Genomic DNA, 23,940 nt, shown 5'->3' on the forward strand with positions numbered 1-23,940 from the left:
ACCAGACTCGAGTTCCTGGTTTTCACATCTTTTATACCTTTCTGCCTCCTGCCATCACTTCCTGGATTAAAGGTGTGTGTCATCATGCCTGGCTGTTTCCAGTGTGGCTTTGAACTCACAGAGATCCAGATGGATCTCTCTGCCTCTGGAATGCTAGGATTAAAGGTGTGTGTGCCACCATTTTCTGGCCTCTATATCTATCTAGTGGCTGTTCTGTCTCTGACCCCAGATAAGTTTATTAGGATACATAATATGTTGGGGGGACACAAATATATCAATATCCTTTGAGAAGCAGCCCCATGCCAGTCTTTCAACAAGTTAAGTTCTCCACAAACACATGAGCTCGTCTTTAATGATGTATCAGGTCAAGACCAGGAAGCTAGACAAATCCCAGTCAGCCTTAATTAGCTAAGCAAGACTTAAATGTTCATGAAAGGTTCCTCTCATGAGCCATTCAATACAGAAAGCTGGGATTTGTGCACAAAAAGTCATGATCCTAGGATTAGCAAGATCATTCATGGAAATATATCAAATGGCTAGAGATGTCGGCCTTTTAGGACCTTCAGATATAAGCTCATGAACAAAATGTGGTAATATAAATTATTGACCTCCATGTTTTTCCTTTACTTAAACTCATTCCTTACTGGTAAACACATTTTTTTTTTTTTTAGTATTTGGGTTACTAGTTCAATAGAAGTCACAAAAATAAATTCATAGTATGAGAATGTTATCCAACTACATATTGCCTATTTTATTTTAAACACTAGTGAACAGTGTTTAAAATAAATAACTTCCTACTCCGAGATCAAGAAATGTATTTTAATAAGAATCTTACTTTGCAAGCTTTATTAATATTTAATTCAATTTTTAAGCTATGTGTGGACACATTGCTAATAATCATTACAAACTCAATCCTAAAATTTATCATAGATTAATCATTTTAAATGCATCACAGCAGCCGGGCGGTGGTGGCGCACGCCTTTAATCCCAGCACTCGGGAGGCAGAGCCAGGAGGATCTCTGTGAGTTCGAGGCCAGCCTGGGCTACCAAGTGAGTTCCAGGAAAGGCGCAAAGCTACACAGAGAAACCCTGTCTCGAAAAACCAAAAAAAAAAAATGCATCACAGCAAGAGCCAAGGGCAGGTACCTGGAAGGGTTTGGAGGAAAGAAAGGGAAGGGGGACATGATGCAATTATAATCTAAAAAAATTAAAAATTATCTGACAAAACTGCATCACAGCCAGCACTGTGGTGCATGCTTTCAATCCCAACACTAAGACAGGAAGATGACAGGTTCCAGGCCAGCCTGGGCTGGAAACTTGCCCCCCACCCACCCAAAAATGGCACTACATTTGAATAAAATTCAAGGGGAAAAAGAAACACTATAAAATTTGGACTACTGACAGGCACATCAAATCGCAATTGTGTTTAAATTCCACTCAATACAATTTAAACAGTGATACAATGTTTTCACTTTAAAAATCAATATTTACATTGTGCCAGAAATTACATCCTTTGTATCTTTCTAACTTCATGAAGAAAATCTTTAGCAGTCCAACTAAAAAAAAACATGCAGGGAATACACAGTTTATAAAAAATCTTGTAGAGGTTGGAGATGGAGGTGAAAATGTTCCACTGAGATATTCTTGGCTTGGGCTCCTCAGTCTACCCAGCACAGGTTCCTTAGAGACCAACCAAGCTAAAAGCTTGAAATTGAGAGCTTGCAGGGACCATGACTTCCTGTGCAGGTCTTTTCAAAACTGCCTTGGTGAACGCCTGTCTGAAACCCTCAGAAGAGCAGGGTGCGGGGAGGAGAGATCAGTCCAAAACGGGCTTGCTCAGCAAGCCCAGGCCGAAAGTCAAGATCCCTAACACTTACCTAAAAAGTCCAGCCCAGCAGAGCACACCTGTAATCCTGGTGCTGAGTGAGGCAGGGAGATGGGAAGATCTCTAGGGATCAATGGCTGATCACTCGTCTAGCCAATCCATGATCTTCTAGGTTCAGTGGGATTCCCTGTCTTCAAAACTAAGTTCAAGCCAGGCATGATGGCACAGGCTTTTTATCCCAGCGCATGGGAGGTAAAGGCAGAAGGATTTCAGTTCAACACCAGCATGGTCTACATAGTAAGTTCCAGGCCAGCCGGGGCTTCATAAATAATAATAATAACAATAATAATAATAATAATAAAGACCTTTGCTGCACATATCTGGCAACTGAGTTGGATCCCCGGAGCTCAAGGTGGAAGGAGAGAACAGATTCCACAAAGTTATCCTCTGCCCTCCACGGGTGCACTCGGACATGTATGCCAACACACAGGCATCTTGCACACAGACTGCACATAATAATAAATAAATAAATAAAAGTAGGAAGAAAATTGAGAAAGACCCAATATCAACCTATGGTTGTCTATGCATACACACACCTACACACATATGAATACATACAAAAAACATCTACACACATATGAATACATACAAACACACACACACACACACACACACACACACACAGACAAAACCTTCAGAACACAGAAAGTGACAAAGAAAATAAAATTCCCAGGAGCTGGAGAAATGGTTGAGGGGTTCAGAGCGCTGTGTCTACTCTTCCAGAGGTTCCAGTTTTGATTTCCAGTATCCACATGGCAGCCCACAACCAGTTCCAGGCGATATGACAGCCGTTTATGGCCTTCACAGGCATCGTGCATACATGTAGTGCACAGACATGCAAGCAGGCAAAACACCCATACATACAAAATAATAAAACACAGTGGGTAAGGGCTTGCCGGCCAAGCAACGGAAGGACCTGAGTGTGGCTCCTTAGAGTCCAGGTGAAAAGCCAGGCATGGAAGCCTGTGACCCCAGAATTGGGGGGGGGGGGACAGGGGGACGCCCAGGCTCACTGGCTAGTTCATCTAGCCAGGCTGCATGATTCAGGTTCACAGAAACTCTGTCGCAAAAATGAAGGCAGAAAATGCCAGAGAAAGACACCTGACGTCAACCTCTGGCCTCCATGTGCCCTCCCAGGCCTAAACTTGCACCCACGAGTGCACAGGTAAGATTCCTATATCCATATACACCACTGCCTTGCTAGTGAGCGCTGAGTGAGGGGGAGCTTTTCCAGAATGGTTGATATCATGACACACTACAGGTTCTTGACTCTACACATTTAAGAAATTACCAATAAAAAATTCCCTCCCTGGGCCAATGAGATGGATGAACAGCTAAAAGAAAACTTGTCACTAAGCTTGCAACCTGAATTCAATCCCTGGGACCCACATGGTAGAAGCAGAAAACCACCCCCTACTAGTTGTCCTGTGACCACACACACACACACACACACAATGGCACACACCTGTCCTCCCCTCTTCCCAACTCCCACACCGTGAATAAAATGAAATGTTTTTTTTTTTCTTTTTTAATTCCATACTCTTGGAAGGTTACTGACCTAACAAAAATTTATCCACCCTCCGACCTTCCTGCCCGCCTCATCAAGATCGCAGCAGGAGAAAAATCAAGCCAATTCACAATACTGTAAGGAGTGAACACCAGAAGCAGAAACCAGCAGCCGGTCATCCATTCATTTGGCAGTTACAGTTCGTTAACCAGTGGGGTTTACTAACATCTGGCGGAGCAAAAGTGGGGTGCCAACCTTTCCCCCCAGAAGTGAAGAGCAGATGGATGGTTTAGCAAAGCACTGTCCAAGTCGAATTAGACTAATCAGGGGGCTAAAAGTAGACGAAGCGCGGGACATTCAACCAAGAAGCACCACCTTCCACCAGGGCAGGAAATGCAAGTGCTCGTTAAACAGGAAGAACGAGTGGTTTTTCTCTAGCACGCCTTCCCTCGGAGAGCCCACCCCAGACCCCCCCCACAACTCTAAACAAGAAAACCAGCACATTGTCCAAGCATTAGGGAGGTAAGGGCACAGGAAGGCCTAGTGGTCTAGGATTGGTACTAGCTACAAGTGTTTTCAAAGCATGAAGGAAGTCCCGCAGTCCCCTCACTACCACGATGCTCTACGCTCCAAGCAGAACTTAAGGCAAGAGCTCTGGGCCCTGCACACAGGGCTCCCCGCTTCCAGGCCAGCCAGAAGCGAGTGACATGTTCTAATCTGGATAATGCAGATGATATGAGACCAGAGCCAAACAGTAATTACCCAGGCGTCTGCCTTGAGTATTCTTCCTCGGTGTTTAGTGTTTCAGGCTACATCCTAAATATAACTGTAAAAACGACACGTGATTTCTTAAGTAGTGTTTAAGAACGGGACAGGCAAATGAAATGCATCTCAGATCCAGCCAGAAACAAGAGTCTCCCCTCTGCCAAGAATCTGCAAGCTAAGGAACAAGCACTGGCCTCAGTCTTCTGTATGAAAAGTGGGGATGGCAGTGGTCATCGCCACAGCACCTCAGCACTCAGGATGTTGTTCAGGAAGGTTGGGGCCCCCAGAGGACTTTTTCCAAGTTAAACACCACATCAATTCATTTGCAAATCTTCTCAAAAGAAGAAGATTTTTTTTTTTTGAGAAGAAATCCTTCTCAAAAGAAAATATCATTGGCCTTAATACTTTATCTTGTGAATAAAGAGATGAGCCAATGTCAAATGACTTCCGACCTCACTAACCAATCAACGCAGAGTGCCAACCTTCATCCAAGACCAACCGCAACTCCAGGCCTGGAAGCGTCACCAGAGGCTCAGTGACTCAAAGAACAGGGCAAGAATGGGAGGTAGAGCCTCCTTAGAATTGTGATGAAATAAATGCACACTGGACAGGTGAACCCACAGAGGCACACACACACTTACCCAGATGCATAACTCACACAGAAACTTCCAAACTCAGCATCTTCAAAACCCCTCTAGAACAGTGAGAAATATAGGCAAACTGAGAACACAAATCCTTTTTTAACTAGTGAACTGTACAGTCCAAAGATCTGCTTAAAGTTAGCTTTCTGTAAAATTAAAGTCATTTCCAGATCTAGTCTCTACTCAAACTAAAAACAGTATTTTCAGCAGAAAATAAGATTTCTGTTTTGCTCTCGGACATAGGAGCACCTCCCCGTCTGGGCTCTGTGAATGCATTTAAAGTACATATTAACCTTTTCTGGGTCCACATCAAGAGTCTAAACATCCAGTCTAAAAGGCAAGTGGTTAAAAGTATAAACACATGGTCTTCTCTACCAAGCTCTAGAGGGAGAAAAAGTTGGAGTGCAAACAAACCGTTTCAAAGGTTTTTTTTTTTTTTTAACATGGGAAGTGTACCCAGAAAAGGTGTCTAAGCTTCTGCTTCTCCTGGAGCAAGAATCCCCGCCACAATCTAATTAAACCTCCATCAAAGTGCAGCCCAGGTAACGAGTGTAGCACCCGACTTCTGAAGCGTGTGGGCCTGAATCTACTCTGGGTGACACCCAGGCCCCAAAAGCTTGGTCTGCAAAGGGCTGGATGGTGAATACTTTCACCCTTGCTGGCCCTCAGTCTCTATTGCAACTCCTCGGCTCTCCTCCATCACCTCAAAGTAGCACCAGAAATGCATACAAACCAGAGGAGATACACTCCAACACAACTCTCACTGTGGGCACCAAAGTAGGAGTCTTATTAAAATTTCATGTGTCGCAAAATACAATTCTTTTGATCCTTTTCAACTATCTAATAACATAAAAGTTATTCTTAGCTCATAGGCACTGAAATGCAGGTGGTCAGCTGGATTCGGGCAGTCAACAGAAGTCTGCCAACCCTTAGAGTTATAGATGGCTCAAGCCCCTGTACGATCCTGTAAACCGACAACTGTGTTTCTCCCCAACCCCCTCCTGAAGAAGTTTTTATTCTGCCTGATCACTTCACTGGTAGCTGAAGGATTTTAAATAACCTTTTGTTCTTACAAGAAAAAAAAAATCCAAATCCATTGACTGCTCTGTGTGAGAGCGGCTGGTATTATCAGCTTGGGTTCAGGGAAGGTCTTTGAAGCCAAGGTCCGCAGGGGCCCAATGACCTTGGTCACATCTGGACCCTGGTCGCTGCTGCAAAGATGGGAGCCGGAAAACACTGCTCCGTCCCGCCTGCCCGGCCTATGTCTCCGCAGTAGCTAGAGCTTCAGAGACCAAGAGCTGTCCCCTCCTCCTCCTCCTCTTCCTCCTCTTCCTCCTCTTCCTCCTCTTCCTCCTCTTCCTCCTCTTCCTCCTCCTCCTCCTCCTCCTCCTCCTCCTCCTCCTCCTCCTCCTCCTCCTCCTCCGTTCCCCTGGGACTGATGTACTTGGCCTGGTCTCTACCCTGAGAGAGGCAGGATGCTGCTCTTAAAGAGTCTTAAAGATACAGCAGCTTGCCGGGCGGTGGTGGCGCACGCCTTTAATCCCAGCACTCGGGAGGCAGAGCCAGGCGGATCTCTGTGAGTTCAAGGCCAGCCTGGTCTACAGGGCGAGATCCAGGACAGGCACCAAAACTACACAGAGAAACCCTGTCTCGAGAAAAAAAAAAGAAAAAGGGAAAAAAAGATAACAGCAGCCTGGAAAGAAATCTGCCCCAAGCCACAGCTAATATATGCTCCGTGCTATCCTTAGCCTCTGCAGCAGCAGGCTGTGGCAACAAACCCCTCATCATTAGGCAGCATCAGCTGACATGACCTGGTACCCCTGCATGGGAAGGCCCGGGCAGGTTCCATGGAGGTCAGCTACAGAACAGTACTTATTACACAGTATTTTAGTGCCAGTAGGAGAAAGGACGGCAGGACTTGGCCAAGTCATTTGCTAAAGACTCAGGGCATCACTAGCCCCACATGGTGCTTTGTGATCACAGCTGGAGCAGCAGCAACCCCCGGATTCCCGTAAGGTCGACCTCCAGATAGCGGTGGCCTCTCTTTTCTAGACAGGGAGCTGCTTTGGCTCATTTGTGGGGCTACTCCTTCCAGATGCTGGGGAGATAATGGCTGCTGACTGGTGCTGACAGCGGTGGCCCAAAGTGGCCTCTCTACCTTTTATTACAGAGCCACTAAGCCCAGCAAGAGTCAGCTTGGTCTCATAAATCCCAAAGTCCTGACATCTGCAGGACTTGGGAATGGTGGGGCAGGACATGCGGGTCCCAGATTGGCAATTCCTTAGATCATGATGTCGACTATTAAAATGGGGGTGGACACTTTCCTGTTGATGTCACCCAAGGGGAAACAGACCCAGGGGAGACAAAATGACTAGCCAGGGTCTCACAGCCAATTCATGGTGGGAATGGAGTCAAGAAAACACTACTCAGCCTCTCAAAAGGCTGGATTGGAGGGGTAAAGCTGTGATTTTTTTTTTAAATGACCTTGCACTTAGCTCACCAGGACAGACAGGGCCGTTTAAAAAGCAGAGATGCCACAGGGACCCGTTTCTAGGTGCAGGAGCCCCAAGACTTCCTTCCGCTATGCAAAATCATTTCTCTTCCGGCAGTCACCACGCCCGTTCTCAAGACCTTCCAAGGGGCCACAGAACCCCACGCCCCTCTGAGCTGCAGCCTCTGGTTATGTTTTCCTTGTGGCTCAACTAACAACCTCCACTGTGAATCTAGAACCCTAAGAGGTGTTGGTGCAGCTGGGACACGCTGGCTCACGTTGATCAGTGCAGCACGGAGTCTGAGAACATCACTCATGTACCACGCCCTGCAAAAACCCACACGGTCCACCTCCCTTCATCGGCCCCTATCTGATTCTTTGCTCTGTTTCTTTTTCTCCTTATCTTCTTCTTCAACTTTTGAGACCTCATCGCACATAGCCCCAGCTAGCCTTAAACTCACTTGTGTGGCTGAGACTGGCCACGGACTCCTGATCCTCTTGCCTTAGAACGCCAAGGGCTGCGGTTACCAGTGTACAGAGCCGTACTTACTCCTTCCTCTATTAAAAAAAAAAACAAAAAAAAAACAAAAAAAAACACCTTTCTTGGCTTTCTTCCCCTCCCCCGTTTCTTTTCTTTGTTCTGTTTTTGCTGTTGTTGTTTTGTTTTCTCATTTTTTTCCCTTGCTATACTTTGCCCTAAGTATCTACTGGTGGAACAAATATGTTTTAAATTTAAACACACATATGTGTCCAATGAGGTCTGGCCTCCCGCCTCCTTAAACAATATCCTGTCACTCTAACAGAAAAAAGAAGAGTCAAAATTAAAATGACAGTTTACAATGTATCCTTCCTATCCATCTGATATATTTTTAAACAATTTTCTTCAGAGACCTGTATGGATTGGGTTTTTTTCCTTCTTGTTTTTATAATGGTTTCCTTTGTCCCTGCTAACAGGACTATGGACTGAACCCAGGACCTCAGGAACCTAGTCCCGCATTCTAGCACTGAGCTACAGCCCCGTCTACGTTTATGGTTTCCTTTATCCCGGTAAATAGTCATCCAAGGCCTGAAATTCCACACCCAAGGTTTCTGAGCATTTGACCATAACACTTTTCATGATGACTCTTTATGACGATTGTCCTATCACCTGCTTTGCTTTCACACTTCCTCAAAAAGGCAGTTTGACACTATTGAAGAGGAAGTAGCTTTCTTGTCGTTTTCAAAGTCCTTTTTGACAGCTTAACCTCAAGGATGTTGGCAAAATCCAATCTTGTCCACACACACCGATCCTAGTGAATCTGTCTAAATGTGAACTTTGTGATAAAATCGAAACAAAAGATTTTTTTCATTGTAGAACCCAACATGTAAGGTACCCAATAAAGATATTTCAAACAAAAATCAAGTGTCTGTGTGTCCCAATTAAGTGAGAAAGAAATAAAACAAGATTAAAGGTTATAAATTAAAACAAACAAACAAAAAATATCACTAAAACCTATTCTGAGAGAGCTGAAGCTGACCCTCCTTAATTTGACAAATGAGGAGCCAAGATGCAAGGATTATTTACAAAGCAGCACCAAACCTCCACTGGCTGAACTTAAACATTTCCCACTGAACTGTCACAGGCTCCCCATTAAGCAACTATTACTGTACCCATTTTACAGTCAAGGACAGTTGTGACTCAAAAAGACTAAGACAGCAGTTAAGAGCACAGCTGTATGTACGGCCCAGATTTCCACACATCAGCTTCAGTGTTCTCCCATCGAGTGCTTAACAATGTTCGGATGAGATGCCATATTTAATGTATGCAGAAGTTCAGTACCAGGGAACTTGATACAAGACCTTTTGCTAAAAAGCAGGGCTCAGAAGAAAACTGTTCCTAACATTAGAACTAAGTGCTGTGCCCTTCCTGGTGGCCCCAAGAAATAAATGCCCAGAGGTTCCAAAGTACCTAGAATCTTCGAGTCTCTACACCACTGGTGATGGTACTATTTACTCAAATTACAGTGGCCACTTCTCAGCTTTATGGCCTTTAGTGTCCTTAAATCTGGACTCTGTTTTAAAGAAAGAAAGAAAGAAAGAAAGAAAGAGAGAGAGAGAGAGAGAGAGAGAGAGAGAGAGAGAGAGAGAAAGAGAAAGAAAGAAAGAAAGAAAGAAAGAAAGAAAGAAAGAAAGAAAGAAAGAAAGAAAGAAAGAAAAAGAAAGGGGATGATGAAAAAAATTTCACATACGGAGAAATAAAAATGACAGGATTCTGACGTGTCTAAAACCACTGAACACGACAAGCCGCTCTGCTCGCTGTGAAGACAGACATGTCCTTTAGTCACACTGACCTTGTAGCCTCTCAATGCCCTGTGAAGCTTTGCTTCTGTAAACAGAAGCCCGCTTTAAAGGCCACTTCAAACATGGTCATTTGGGGCAGCTCTAACACCTAAGTTCCCTTCCAAATATCTGAACTCAAATATCAAGCAGGGATAAGCTGAATCCAAGTCCTCTTCAAAACAGCCAAGATGGGATTCTGGGCAGACCACTTGGTAGGCTGCTGGCCGAGCACGCACAACGCCTTGGATTGGATCCTGAACACCACAGAACCCAGGCATGGGGGTGCGGGCCTGTAAACCCAGCACGCAGGAGGTAAAGACACTCAGAAGTTAAAGGTCATCCTCGACTATATAGCAAGGTCAAGGCTAGCCTGGACTATATGAGGCCTTATCAGAGAGCGAGAGAGAGAGAGAGAGAGAGAGAGAGAGAGAGAGAGAGAGAGAGAGAGAGAGAGAGAGAGAAAGGGAACCAGGCATGGTGGCGCATGCCTTTTATTCCAGCACTCAGCAGAGGCAGGAGGATCTCTATGAGTTCAAGGCCAGCCTGGACTACACAGCAAGCTCCAGGACAGCCAGGATTACAGAGAGAGACCCTGTCCCAAAAAAAAAAAAAAAAGAGAGAGAGAGAAAGAGGGCGAGGTGGGAAGGGAGGGAGGGAGGGAGGGAGGGAGGGAGGGAGGGAGTCCAAATGTTATGACAGGACCCAAGCCGTCAGTAGCTGCTGTCCTCACGACCAGCTCAGAGCGACAGTTCCCTGGACAGCAAACCGAGCAGCGGCCTGTGCTTTTTCTATCTTTTTTTTTTTTTTTTTTTTTTTTGAGACAGGGTCTCACTGTCCAGTCTGGTTGACCTGGTGCTCACTATGGAGAGCAGGATGGCCTTGAACTCAGATGTGCTGGGGCTCAAGGCGAGCACCGCCACACTGTGCTCAGACTGTGATTTTCTGTCAATCAATCAAAGAGAATGAGAACCTTGAAGACAAGCTGTCAGGTGAGAGGCGACCCCTTTGGAAGCACACACACAGAACAGGAAGAAGTGGGGAGCAGGGGGGGCGGGGGGTTGCTTCCAGAAGTACTGTGGCTATTGTTAGGTACACCTTGGCAAATGATAAAGTTTCGTGGCTTGGTCTCTTAATTTCCCAGAAGACTGTCTTCTTAGAAATAGTTGCAATTTCACATTCACACTAACCACCAAACATCCAGTCACTATTCAGCTTTCATCATGTTACAGAGATATATTTTTGTTTCTTTAAATCAGGTAAGAGCTCTCTCTTTAATCCACATGCTCACACTACTCTTCACTCCCCTGCCCCCCCTCGCAACTGGTATTCTCTGAAAAACAAGGTCATTTTCTTCCTATAGTTTTCTTATAGCCTGTATATTTTAACTCTTTACTTTAAAAAAAGAGCATCTCAGACCTACAACATTATTTCACTGGTGTCCTGCGCCACTAAAACCATCCAGCTTCTCTCTACGAAGTCCTTGCTATTCCCAGATGCACATTTGTCCCAAAAATACTGCCAGGACAAGTGCACTGTTCCCCACCAAAGCAGGGGGTGTCATGGATACAGAAGAACCCAGAAGGTCTCGATTCAACTTACATATCAATTTTCTTCCTGGGATGAGGCAGGTATGAATTTGTCAAATATCATGCCTGTGAAATCAGCAGATGCAGTGAGCTTTGCAAAGACTCAGACCAACTTGTCCAGGTCTCCAGGCGAGGACACATACATAGTGTTGATCCGAAGAACTGATGAGACACCTTCATTAATACACCAGCGCCCCTCCCATTCAGTTTAGGCACAGGTGCTTATCTCCTTACCTCTTTTCTTCCTACTGAACAGGAACTTTATGCTCAATAAACTCCTCTTCCTCCAACCCCTCACCTGACAAGTATACCACGTCATTCACCTCCAACTGCACCCAAAGCATTCCCTCTCTGTAAGATTCAGCTGGACCCTCTCTGGCTCCATAAAGCCTTTCCCAGTGATGTCTGAATTCCTGTAGTCCCCAGTTAGTATCCCATATAGTAGCTATATGTACCTAAACCTGCAGCTGGCTTCACAGCTGTTTGATATGTTACACATATACTGTCAACATCTGATGAGGGTCTTCCATGCACAAGGCATCCACCTTAGTCCTACAACTAGACTCTCAGCACCAATGAAGAAAGGGTCTCTTGTGACAATGTCCCTGTTTCAGAGACCATGAGGACTAAGAACATATAGTCTGGGGTCAAGCCCACCCCACTGTGACTCCCAGACTCACAGCTCCTAAGTAAATTCCTTAATCTCTGAGTTCTCATTTTCTTCACTGGCAACAGGAAATGACAATCAACTCTCACATGGCCATGCTGTCAGGATTAAACCCCATAGTGTTCCATCTCATTTCCAGTTCTCTATCGAGTTTCTAACTAATTCCTCATACCTGCTCTTATCCATTATTAAACTTGGAAGAAAGTAGAAAGGCAGAGTCAGACCCTGATGCTACTGTGGAGTCTAAGGAAAGGGATACTACCTGGGAGAACCAAGAGAGTTATCAAAACAGCGCCTGTGAGAACCACAATGCTGCCCCCCCCCCCCCACACACACACACACACAGAGCTTGTAAGGGTCTAGGAGAAATGCTTCCCCGTGTGAAAGCAAGTCAAGAGACTTCTCGAAGGACCACACTAAGAGCAGCCTCAGGGGATCTGTGTCTCCACACCAGGTTCCTGGAGATCCCAGAAGACCTTCTTGGGGAAAGGATCCATGGTCCTTCAGCAAAACTCGAAGTATGTTTACCAGGCCTGGGAAAGATTAAAGCTTTTGTCACTACAAAGTGTGGGGAAGCTTTCCTGCAATGGGAGAGCCTGGAAGAATTTAGAAGAATCCGTACCCGTCAGCCTCTTTATATAGGCAAGAAAACTCAACGCCAGGGACTGCTCAAAGCCATGTAACTACTAGGAGATCCAGGAGTGGAATCCAAGAACCTTCATTCCCAATCTGATGCTATCTTTGAACTAAAGCAAAAGAACACTAAAGTAATTTAACATTGGAACTTTCAGAGAGAAATTAGAACTTCGACTAGATTTCCATGTCGGGGCAACACCAGGGTCTCTACAAATCTAATTGTTTTTATTAAAAGCTCTGGAAGCTTCTTTGGAGCAAAATGGTCTTCCAGTATTAAAGATACCTGGGAAGTTACACCAGAATGGTCAAGGTTTCCTGGGTAACAGAGACAGATCCACTCAACTTTTCAGTTTTCAAAAGGAAAGGCAAGTGAAAGGCTTTGGGGTTTTGTTGTTGTTGTTGTTTGTTTGTTTGTTTTATTTATTTATTTTTTTGAGACAGGTCTTGATGTAACCCAGGTTGACCTTGAACTCACTATGTAGCCAAGGACAGCCGATGATGGACTTGAACTCCTAATCCTCCTACCTCCGTCTTTTGAATACTGGGATTACAGACATGCACACCACGACCAGCAGAAAACATCCTTTAACATCATGACTATCACAATTTGAAGGTAGATTTGTGAATCGTTAATTTCAATCTTTCGGGATACCAACTCTCCACAAACATGAACCCTGGCCAGAAAAACTGTCTGCTCTCAACCTCTGAAACACCAGAGGCAAACAAGATATTATACTAATAAAAGAAATAACCTATAAAATAGACACCCTTAGATTCCCTATAAATTGAAGTAGGGAAAGAACAAGAATCGGTTTCTGAACCACTAACATGGAATAAAAAAGCTCTTCATGAACGTGAAGGCATTTCACCTTGTTGCCTGGATGGGCAAATTAGAGCTCGTGTGCAAATACACACATCATAGCCACACGCACAGGAGACACTGTGAAGCAAACTCCATTATAAGGACTGAGTCACAAGAGGAACAGGGCAGAGCTCCGCCACTACCAAGACATCCAGTCCAATGTCTTCATTTGACAAAGAGGAACCTACAGCCCACAGTCTCACCTCCCAGTGTTGTTGTTGTTAGTATTTTACTCCTTTTGGCACAGCGGAGGGAGGGGGACCGCCACCCAGCTCCCTAATAAACCACTCATGGAGGCTTATTCTTATTCATTAATTATGAATACCTGGTCTTAGCTTGGCTTAGTTTCTTGCCAGCTTTCCTTAACTTATCCTGTCTACCTTTTGCCTCTAGGCTTTTCTGGTTCCCTTACTTCTGTAAATCTTACTCTTACTCCGTGGCTTGCTGTGTAGCTGGGTGGCTGGGTGGCTGTGTGGCTGTGTGGCTATGTGGCTGTGTGGCTGGCCCCTGGATTCCCCTTCTCCTGTGGCTGTTAGATCGTAGATCTCTCTTTCCAGATTTCTCCTTCTATTTATTCTTTCTGCCTGCCAGCCCTGCCTATCCTTTCTCCTGCCTTGCTATTGGCCAGTTCTTTATTAGACCATCAGGTGTTTTAGACAGGCACAGTAACACAGCTTCACAGAGTTAAACAAATGCAACATAAACAAAAGCAATACACCTTAAAATACTATTCTACTACAGAGTGTTGTCTAACACACAGTGTACACTACTCCCCTTGCCTTACACCCACAGTAACACAGATTCAGTCATCACACCTCTCCCCATCTTTGACAATAAGAGTCAACGCTTCGACCAGATGGCCCTTGCAACCCACCACTACCTGCCAGAGCCAACGTGTGAGGTAAAAGCCATGTTCCAACCTTGGGCTTACACACGGCCAGCTAGCAGGCTCCAGTGTGAATCTAACTCATAGGAGCCAAACCTGTCACTGCCAAACCTCAGGTGAGCAAACAGAGGCAAGATAGATACGAGTCTCCGTGTGATTGTGTATACAGACTCACCTGGAAGGTCTCTTTCCAGTCAATATTTAATAGCATGCTTATCTTTCTCAAAGGGCCATGGGTTAGAGGGAAATGGCATGGTTACTGAAGTCTATGTACTCCCAGTCATCTATGAGCATTTTTAAATGTTTGAATGCATGGCAGATCCGGGAGGAAAGGGCAAAAGAGTGAGCCATTCACCAGGCGTTTTCATGTGTAAAGTGACTTTCAAATAATGTTAAATACCAATCACTCTTAAAACAGCTACAGCAATCACTATTGTAAAAGATTCTAACTTACATTTTATTCAGTTCTTGAGGGAGGGGAGGTGCACACGGGCCATGGTCTATTCGTGGAGGTCAGAGGGCAACTTGCAGGAGTCAGGTCTCTCCTTCCACATGACATGAGTCCTAGGGATTGATCTCAGGGCTTCAGGCTTGGTGACAAGTGCCTTACCCAGTGAACCATCCTTCCTTACCTAGAGTGAGCCATCCTTCCAGCCCCATTTTTTTAGATATCAGCTTCAAAATGGATTTTTCTTTGGAGTGTGGCAAGAATTGTTATATCAGGTTTTTATCGTTTTCCTGGGGGGGGGGGGGGGTTGCACCACAGTGAACATGTGACAATCAGGGACACCTCTGTGAACTTGGTTTTCTCCCTCTGTCTTTGCATGGCATGGGGTCCAGGGATCTAACTCAAATTGTCAGCCTTCTGCAACAAGAGGCTGTACCCACAGGGCCATCTCACTGGCCCTCTAAGTGCCAGATCTTAAACAAGTTTGAAAAGTGCAGCATTATCAGATGCCAGGCTCATAGGAATGTACTCGGGGTTGGCTGGATGGCCAGTACCCAAAAAGCACCAAGCCTGATGACTTAAGTTTAATGCTCAAAAGCCACATGATGGAAGGAAAGGACAGACACCCACAGGTTGTTCTCTGACCTCCACCTACACAGGAACACAATACACACACACACACACACACACACACACACACACACACACACGCAACGAAAGAAAACCTAAAAGGTTTTAAATGTAAAAAAAATTAAAGAATTGATGCTATTTATAACTTTTTAAAGTAATTTAACATTACATTGTAAATATATGTTAATACATCATATTTATGTTGCTGAAACATAAACCTTTTTCAGAATGTTTCAGCTCTATGTCTTGGATAAGAACTGTGCCTTTTGGAGTTTATGTTTATTTTCTACTTAGAATAACAGAAGTGAAACCTAACGTGTTCTTAAGAAAAGAAGCTCCATCTACTCTGGGTGGGACTTTCATTTATCCTGACGCAGACAGTATGGTATTTATTTTAAAAAGTCCTTGGTCTAGAAAACAGATATCAGCGATGTCCGTAATGGAAGATACCGATATCATCTCACAAGAAGTTAAAGTCTATACCTGGCTAAACAGAACCTTAAAGGAAGCGTATCAAGATGTTGAGAGGCGTTATTCCACTGAGTACAGAGGAGTTAAACTCTTCATTTGCTGGTCCAGCTTTCTAATTTCCTAAGGTTCCCGTGTTATACAAAAATAATCAAGAAAAGAGTCAGCATGTTACCAACACATCACTGGCTGGGTGCGGAGGAGGCAGGGCTAATGGGCATGCCAGGTAGAGACAGCACGTGCAGAGGCCTCAGAGCAGGTTCTCACCGACAGAGGTGGGTCTGACCCCATGCACAGGAGTATGGACAATGCTGCCTCCCCAGAGCTTCCCCAGAACTGAGAGACGAGACACAAGCTCTGTGCCTGCTGCTGCTGCCTTTTCAACTATGAAAAGTACAGCCTTGTGATCAGGGACCAACCTCTGCCATCGCACTGCCCGGGGAGGACACTGTGCTCAACCACTCTCTGGGTGTGTGACCTGAACAAGTCAATCAACATCCCTGGTCCTGTTTCCTCATCTATAAAGTGGGAGTGACACCATCATCTACTGAGTGTGACTATGAGGATTAAGAAAGATGATTCACCACAAAGGCCCAGCATACAAGAAGAGCACAATCAATGTAAGCTACTATTGGGGACAAGCCATGAAATGCCAGCCGTCAGGTACACTCCCAAAACCATATCACTGGGTCACAAACAACCAGAACACAGTCCAAAAGTTAAATTTGTCCTTTTCCTCCTTCATTCCTGTAGCATACACAGTGTTGGCTTGCAAACCAGTGCATACAGGTGCCCGAAAACACAGGAAGGCCTGATAAAAACATGTCCAAAGGCCCCACACTGTGGCCAGAAATCCTGCTTCCAAAGCTTCAGAATTTCTAGTCTCCGGCCACAGCTGCCAGACAGTGCCTTTGGCAAGAAGGTGGGTGACTGGAGTGTGAGGTTGGACTTGGCGAGGAGACACTAAACCAGAAGGCCTCCAGGCGGGAAGCCCCACGAGAGCCAAGTACTGAAGCAGTTTGTCTACCGGGCTCTTCATGAAAGGAGCAGCAACACTGTCATTAGCAAACTCACGTTAGAAAAGCAGACCTTTCATGGACAAGGACACTGCCCGCCCGCCTTTGGAAGTCTGAAGAGCCAGGCTGATGTTGCCCTACACTAAAATCTCTACAGTCCTTTACCTGTATACATAAAAAAAAATCACTCTACAAAGTTCCATATAAAAGTTGGAGTATATGCCGGGCGGTGGTGGCGCACGCCTTTAATCCCAGCACTCGGGAGGCAGAGCCAGGCGGATCTCTGTGAGTTCGAGGCCAGCCTGGACTACCAAGTGAGTTCCAGGAAAGGCGCAAAGCTACACAGAGAAACCCTGTCTCGAAAAATCAAAAAAAAAAAAAAAGTTCGAGTATAAAATCCAACTACAAAAGGCTGCATGACTATTTTAAGCTAAACACATTGCATTTGCATGTGATGAAACCTTCTTCAACCTTATGATTAACCCAGTTCTCCCAAGATGTAAACACATGTCTTAATGTCCACCTATGAGGAAATGGTTATATTACTATATTAATTATGTAGCTAAATAACCATGTTGCAGAGGGTGACCAACCAACTCCTCCAATCTCGAGGAATTGTCCCAGTTTTAACACCACATGCTGGGAAAGCCCCCTCAGTCCTGGGCAAACTAAAATGCTCCCAAAATACTGTCAGGAAAAAAAAAATGACAAAGGGCAGCCTTTCAAATGCAGAAGTACTAAGTGTCAAGCTTGTTTGTAGCAAGAGCTCCAAGTTCCTTTTCACAGCAGAAGACTGAAAACCACAGCAGCTTCTCCCTTCCCCCCTTACTTTTTAGTTTTCCCAAAACAGTTAGAAAAAGACACATCCCTTCTCTTGCTTGATTCAGAGGTCACTGCAGGATTGGCCACCCAGCCAGTTCCAGCCTTCAGTGTTTGTAGGACAGAAAATGTCATCGGTGATCATGTCTCACTTCAACTACATCCAAAAGCAAACCAAGACGATTCAAGCTATCAGCGGCAACAATGTGTCCTCAAACCAAAAAGCAAAGAGCTGCCGCCAAAAGTCGAGATTCGCCTCACAAATAGGCATGGAAGGGACCAGGAAGAGTGTGGCTGTGATGGTTACAGCGTCCCTCTGGAGAGAACGGGCTACCCCACTACAAACTGAAGCAGGGATTCCACACCGGTGCTGGCTCTCCATCCACAGCGACGGAGCAGAGCTCCTCACAGAAGGAGCTTAAACAAAGGGTTGGTAGCACGAGTAGATGAGGACAAGAACCAACTTCTAAGAAGTAAGCTTCAGACCAAAAGCAAGACTATATAAGGTCAGAGAAACATACTTCCTGGACCTAAAGAAACCCAGAAACCATCTTTTCTCACCAAGGCACCCACCCCGCCCTACCACCACCCCACCCAGTCTTCCTCTGGCTTTGTCCCCAAACAGACTGGTGGGTTTAGGTGTTCTTGAGTCACAGAACGCCTTGGATCTTCCTCTATGTCAAGAGACGAGTCCAATGGAAGTTACACCTCTTTCTCCCTGGTGGCAATTGTAGTTCACCGGGGGAACAAAGGGGATGTATTTAGAAACACTTTCAAAGACCAACATCTTTGAAAGCCCTACTCTGACATCCTGACATCCCTGTGCCGATGAGCCCAGCATCGCACTCCTCACCAGGGCTGATGTGCTTTAGGAGAGAGAGCCTTCTCCTGTCCCACTTCAACACATCTGCCAAAAGGGAGGAGGTATCTCTAGGCCTCAAGCCTGCTGGGGCTGGAGGAGCCTGGGAGGTGACACCACCAGCCCACGGCTGAGGGCCTTGAGGAAGGCTTGCTTGCTTCTCCAGGTCAGCATTTCTACTTAGAAGATAAGGGATTCGGGATGGGTGGTTTGTATCTTTGCAAGCAAAACTCTGCATGAAATTCTTTACTAGATAACATAACAATGCCTACTAGAACCATATTGTTTAGGGATTAGCAAAGCATAGAAATGGGTACCATCAACGAACCACATTATTTACGAATGAACAAAGCATAGGAATGGGTACCATCAACGTCATCGACAGGACCTGGACTCAACACAACTTAAGACTTAAAACAAGCCACTGTCTTCAACACTTGGCTAAAATTGTGAACAAAGGCTAGAGGAAATCCTAATATCAATTTACAAGCACTTTAAATGCTCAGGAGCCATTGAGGAGGGGGCAGGTTCATCACAATTCACAGCTGCTCTCCCTGCTAAATTTAACTAGAGTTTTTAACTCGGTGACTTCTGAATGGGGTGGGGGAGGGGAGGGAAAGGGGGCTGTAAATGCTGAAGTAAATTCGGTCTACCGGGCAAAACAAATCACTGTAGACCGCTGCTGCGATGGGCTGTATTTAAGATGCAGGGCATTCAGGCGGGATGCTAACTAGCGAGGCACCTCTTTAAAAGTTTGAGGTGTTTCACGGCAGGCGCCATGTGTCCAAGTCAAGACAGCCTCCGTTATCAGGCCCCCAAAACAATGTTCATTTCACTGTGGATGAATATACCGGGGCCTGGAGGAGTATGGTCTTTCCTCTTCTTTCATGGAAAGAGGTTTGGGTTTTTTGTTAGTGTTTTGTTTTTTTGTGTGTGTGTGTGTGTGTGTTTCGTCTCACAACTTGCTTGGGCTTCCATGAGTGTCAGTATCCAGACGTGTAGCAAGGGCTGTCAATAGGATTCAACAAATAATTCCATTGCTTCGAGCAGAACTTCAGGGCTGCCCGGTGTGATGTCTCAGCCAGTAAAGCAACAAAGCTGATGGGCACCACCAGCAAGGTCTGCAAGCTCACCCGGAGACCTGACTTCACCTCCTACCAGGAGATCGAAGCCCGGCGCGCAGCGTCTCTCAGCTCTCAGCAACCCCATCCCGCACCCCACACCCTGCCGCTGGGCAACTAAAGAGGAAGTCGGGATGTCCTATGCAACGGATGAAGACAACCGACCGCACCGGAGCGGGGATCGAGCCAGTCTCTTGCCCGGCGCGGGAGAGGTCCAGAGCCGCGAGCCTCTCTCCCGACGTCCACCTTCCTCCTCCTGACCCCCGCAGACAGCCTTCCCCGGGGCAGCCCCAGGCTGACTGCTCCGGAGTGCGCAGCGCGGCCCGGAGCTCGGCTCCCCCTCCCCCGGTGCGGCGGCGGCCCGCGTCCCCCCCGTGCACGGCGGCGGCCACTCCCGCACCCCGCCGACCCTCTCCAGCCAGCGAACGCGCACTTGCGACGGCCCAGGGCGGAGACTGCGCGGGAGCTGAGCCCCCGCGGCCGGCCGTGCACGCTCCGGGCTGCGCGTAAACAGCTCCGGGCGCGCTCCGGCTCTGCTCCGCGCCCGCCGCGCCCCCTTCTCCGCGCGCCGCGCCCCGCGCCCCTACCTGGTCGCAGAGTTTGAGCACTGCCATTCTTCCGCTCCCGCACGCGCGCGCGCGCGCACATCCAGGTCTCCGCTCCGCCGATGTCACGCCGGGAGCCGGGGAGGGGGAACGGAAGGCACGGCCCGGGGGAAGCCGCCAGGAGCCCGGCTCCCCAAGGTGACAGCCCTCCCACGGCTCGGCCGCCGCCGCCAGCCGCCCAGAGCCCAACCCCGGCTCGCGGGAGTCGCAGCCCGGCCCGCCCGCCTTTATACAGGAAGTGCCGGCCGCTGCCAGCTGGGCCGCCACTGACATCACCGCGCGCTGCCTCGCGCCGCCCGGGCCGACGCTGCCTCCTGCCGCCCGCAGCGGCTCCTCGCAGCCCCGCGGGCCCCGGCGCCCTCCCGCACCTGCCTGCACCCGGCCCGGCCAGAAGCCCGCGGTCGGTGCGTCCGTGGGTGGGTGGGTGGGTGGGTGGGAGGAGTGGGGGCGGCTGACGGCGACCCTCCCCAGCGATCCCACCCACGCGCACGCGACTGATGGGCAAGCCCTCGCAGACACACCCCAGGGACCCAGAAAGCTTGCCGCTCACTGCGCCACCAACTTTCACCCTGGAGACTGCGTCACACCCCCTTACCCTCAACCTCTTCCCTCCTCTGATTGCCCCCCAGCGGCTCCAGATTTCGGCCACCTGGCCACACGGGCGGATGGTCTCTTTGTTTCACATAAAGGAGGCCCTGGGCTCATGATTCCAGTTATTTCTCTAACACGCAGGGCCGGGAGGAACAGAGGCCAGCTCCTAGCTAAACCACACACTACACTAAATTGGTAACCTGGGCTTGGGGCTGGAGGTGAGTGACGCGAAGAAAAAAAAAACAGTTCTAAGTTGCTGCACAGTCCTGGCTGAATTCAAGTCCTACAAGTTCGTAAATTGCCATGCTCCACCCCCACCCACCCCGAGACAGAAGACAGCTGTCCCGTCGCCTGGGTTTCTAACACAGTGGTAGCAATCGTAGTAAGTACTTCTGAGATCTGGGGAAATACTTATTAATTCAGGCAGTGGCTAGGCATGGAAAAAAAAAATGGGGCATACGCAATTAAGATGCTGGGCTGCCTAGTTTTTACCTCAGCTTGACACAGACTATAGTCATTTGAGAAGAGGGAACCTCAGTTAAGAAAATGCTCTCACCAGACTGACCCGTGGGCAAGGTGCTGGGGCATTTTCTTGATTAATGTGAGAAGGCTCGGCTCATTGTGAGTGATGCCACCCCTGGGTGGGTGGTCCTGGGGGTATAAGAAAGCAAACTGTGCAAGCCATGAGAAGCAAGTCTGTAAGTGGCACTTCCTCCCTTCATGGCCTTCAGTTCCTGCCTCCAGGTTCCTGCCTGAGGTTCCTGCCCTGGCTTCCTTCAGTGATGTGGAAGTGTAAGCAGAAATAAACCCTTCCTTCCCCAAGTTGTTTTTGGTCATTTTTTTAAAATCACAACAATAGAAACCCCAAGTAAAACACTCACATAGACCAGAGTTATTGCTGATTGATATCATTTCAAACTGAAATAAAGAGTCATGAGGAGAGATACTTATGAAGGAAAAGACCGGACCAGACTGGTGGATAAGGGCAGGCGTCCCTGAGAGAGCGGGAAAGCTGAGATCTGGAGGAAGAACTTAAGCAGGGAGGTGAGAGGTGGAGCACTCCCAGGAAACCATAGGTGCCCCTAGCAGGCCAAGAAGCAAGCCTTCAGGACTGTTGAACAACAAATCAGCTAGCTAGCATGCCTGGGTGATGATCAAATGCCTGCTCTACAGTCCCTCACACACCAGCTGTAGATTCTTCCTCCCCATTGGCAGTGCCAAACCAAAGACTTGGTGGGGGAAGGGAGTGAGAGGCGTGCTTTAGCATCCTTGCCTATCATCCACCCGCTCTAGCTGGTGAGCCGCTAAATCCCAGAGCTACTGTTATCCCCCCGGAGATTGTGGTTCAACTCATGCGGAAAGGGGGACCCGAGGAAGCACCCTCCTGGGTCCCCCTCCTTGGCCACCAGTGATAAGCGGACACACTCCTGCCCGCAAAGCCATTGTTCCCAAGACCCTTCTCAAACACAGCTCAGGTTGCCTGCGGTGTGTATGAGGCCCTCCCATGCTGCTGGCCCACAGACTGGGTGTATATGAGGCACCTCCATGCTGTAAGTAAATAGGACAGGGAAATCCCCAACTAAATATGACCCTATTTCTAAAAAGGAGATAACAAATTATGTAATTTGTCACTCAAGCTCTGCTTTGGGTCTTCATAGGTATGCATACACATGAGTTCTTGAGTTGGACTCAGTCCCCAGCCACCCACTTGCCCCCTCTCTTTCTGAGACAGTGTCTTGCTATATTCCTGGCAGTCTGGCCTTGAACTCTCAATCTACATCTATTTTACATCCCAAGCGTGTGCTGCCACAGCAGGCTGTGGTTGGAAGGGAGAGGATCATAACCCTAGGAGACACTTTCTCTCATAGAAATAGTAAGTGGTGCTTTTAACATTGCCTTCACTGTCCTGATTTGAAATTCAAACATAATACTATCTACTTGCACAGATTTGTTTTAAAATTCAGTATCCTGCCCTAATTAGGTAATGAATGAAAAAAACAAATGGAAAGATGCAGTTGCGGCATATTTCAACAGGTAAATGATACATACCGCTCAACCCTACGGGCAGACAAAACAGTAACACTGTGGATACATTGTGGCTGAGGGCACTACCAATGCAGAACAATCTGAATGTGCAGTTTCAGCAACTCAAACGTCAAAATCAGAATGTCCACCATCTCAGAACTGTAGACTAGTTCAGGAGTTCAAGGTCGTCCTCAGCTACATCAAGTTTAAAGCCAGCCTACACTACAAATTCACCTCTGAGGAACCTGGTTTCATTTTCCAGGGTGACCCAGCATAGGAAAAAGAAGCCCACACATTTCAGGGAGTACTTGACACTTTCTAAACTCTTGCTAGTCCCTGAGATTCCAAGGACTCCCTCCCCCCACCCTGGGTCCGCCAATCAAATCCAGGCATATGGCAATGATGACACATGGAGTTTTTACTCAGGTATAAATCACAGCAGGCCTATCGTGTAGTTACACATGTGGCCTCTTCTTGACTATACAGTAGGAAGACGCATACACCATAGTTAGCAGAGTCTAGAAGAATGGGGGTAATACTGAGTCCTACCGAATGTAGACATCAGCACCACCATAAAATGTGTGGAAGATGCAGGGGGTGGGGTACCATGAAATATCCCCATTTAACTCACCTGTTTGTCCTGTGCAGCCAGCAGCAGGACTTCCGGCTAGAAATGGTGATTAAATCGAGCAAGAGCAACACCAGCTGCAGCACTTTAACAAATGAACCTGGCGTACATCTATTGGAAGAGCAATTATTTTTTAAGCCATTCTAATGTGTATGGACGGAGTCCATGAGTTCACCTTTACAGTCTTGCTGATGTAATGGAAGCTCGCCTTGGTCACTGTGTTAAAGACACCTCAGATGATTGGACCTGAGAACAGAAAGTAAGTGTTTGAGATGCCTTAATAAGACACGTGTGCCCGAGTGTGGGCTATACACTGCCGGGAATTCGCCACTTTATTGCAGTTTCTGGCGGTCCAGGGATCTGGCCACTGTCAGGATGTCCCCTGAGAAGTGAAAGCCAAATTGCTGTCCCTTAGACCACGACTCTGTGTCAGCTTGATTGTTCCTTGTGGCTTCACGTGCTAATCCTCACTGAGAGGGTGGAAC

At 47.1% G+C, this 23,940-nt stretch overlaps 1 protein-coding gene across 4 annotated transcripts in view; it reads right to left on the reverse strand.

The window, feature by feature from the left end:
• Ankrd44 (ankyrin repeat domain 44) overlaps positions 1–20,609 on the reverse strand; it is a 260,633-nt gene extending 240,024 nt beyond the window's left edge. For 2 of the 4 annotated variants that reach the window (XM_052749463.1, XM_052749461.1), the window contains exon 1: positions 20,194–20,609. In XM_052749463.1, the coding sequence (XP_052605423.1) occupies positions 20,194–20,484 (291 nt within the window). In that variant the 5' untranslated portion in view covers positions 20,485–20,609. The remainder of the gene's footprint in view (positions 1–20,193) is intronic. The other 2 variants (XM_052749464.1, XM_052749462.1) reach the window with 1 other exon arrangement.
• Between the last annotated feature and the right edge of the window lie 3,331 nt (positions 20,610–23,940).

Source organism: Peromyscus californicus, unplaced genomic scaffold (assembly GCF_007827085.1).
Source record: "Peromyscus californicus insignis strain IS unplaced genomic scaffold, ASM782708v3 Scaffold_21__1_contigs__length_65335640, whole genome shotgun sequence".
Taxonomy (NCBI): Eukaryota; Metazoa; Chordata; class Mammalia; order Rodentia; family Cricetidae; genus Peromyscus; species Peromyscus californicus.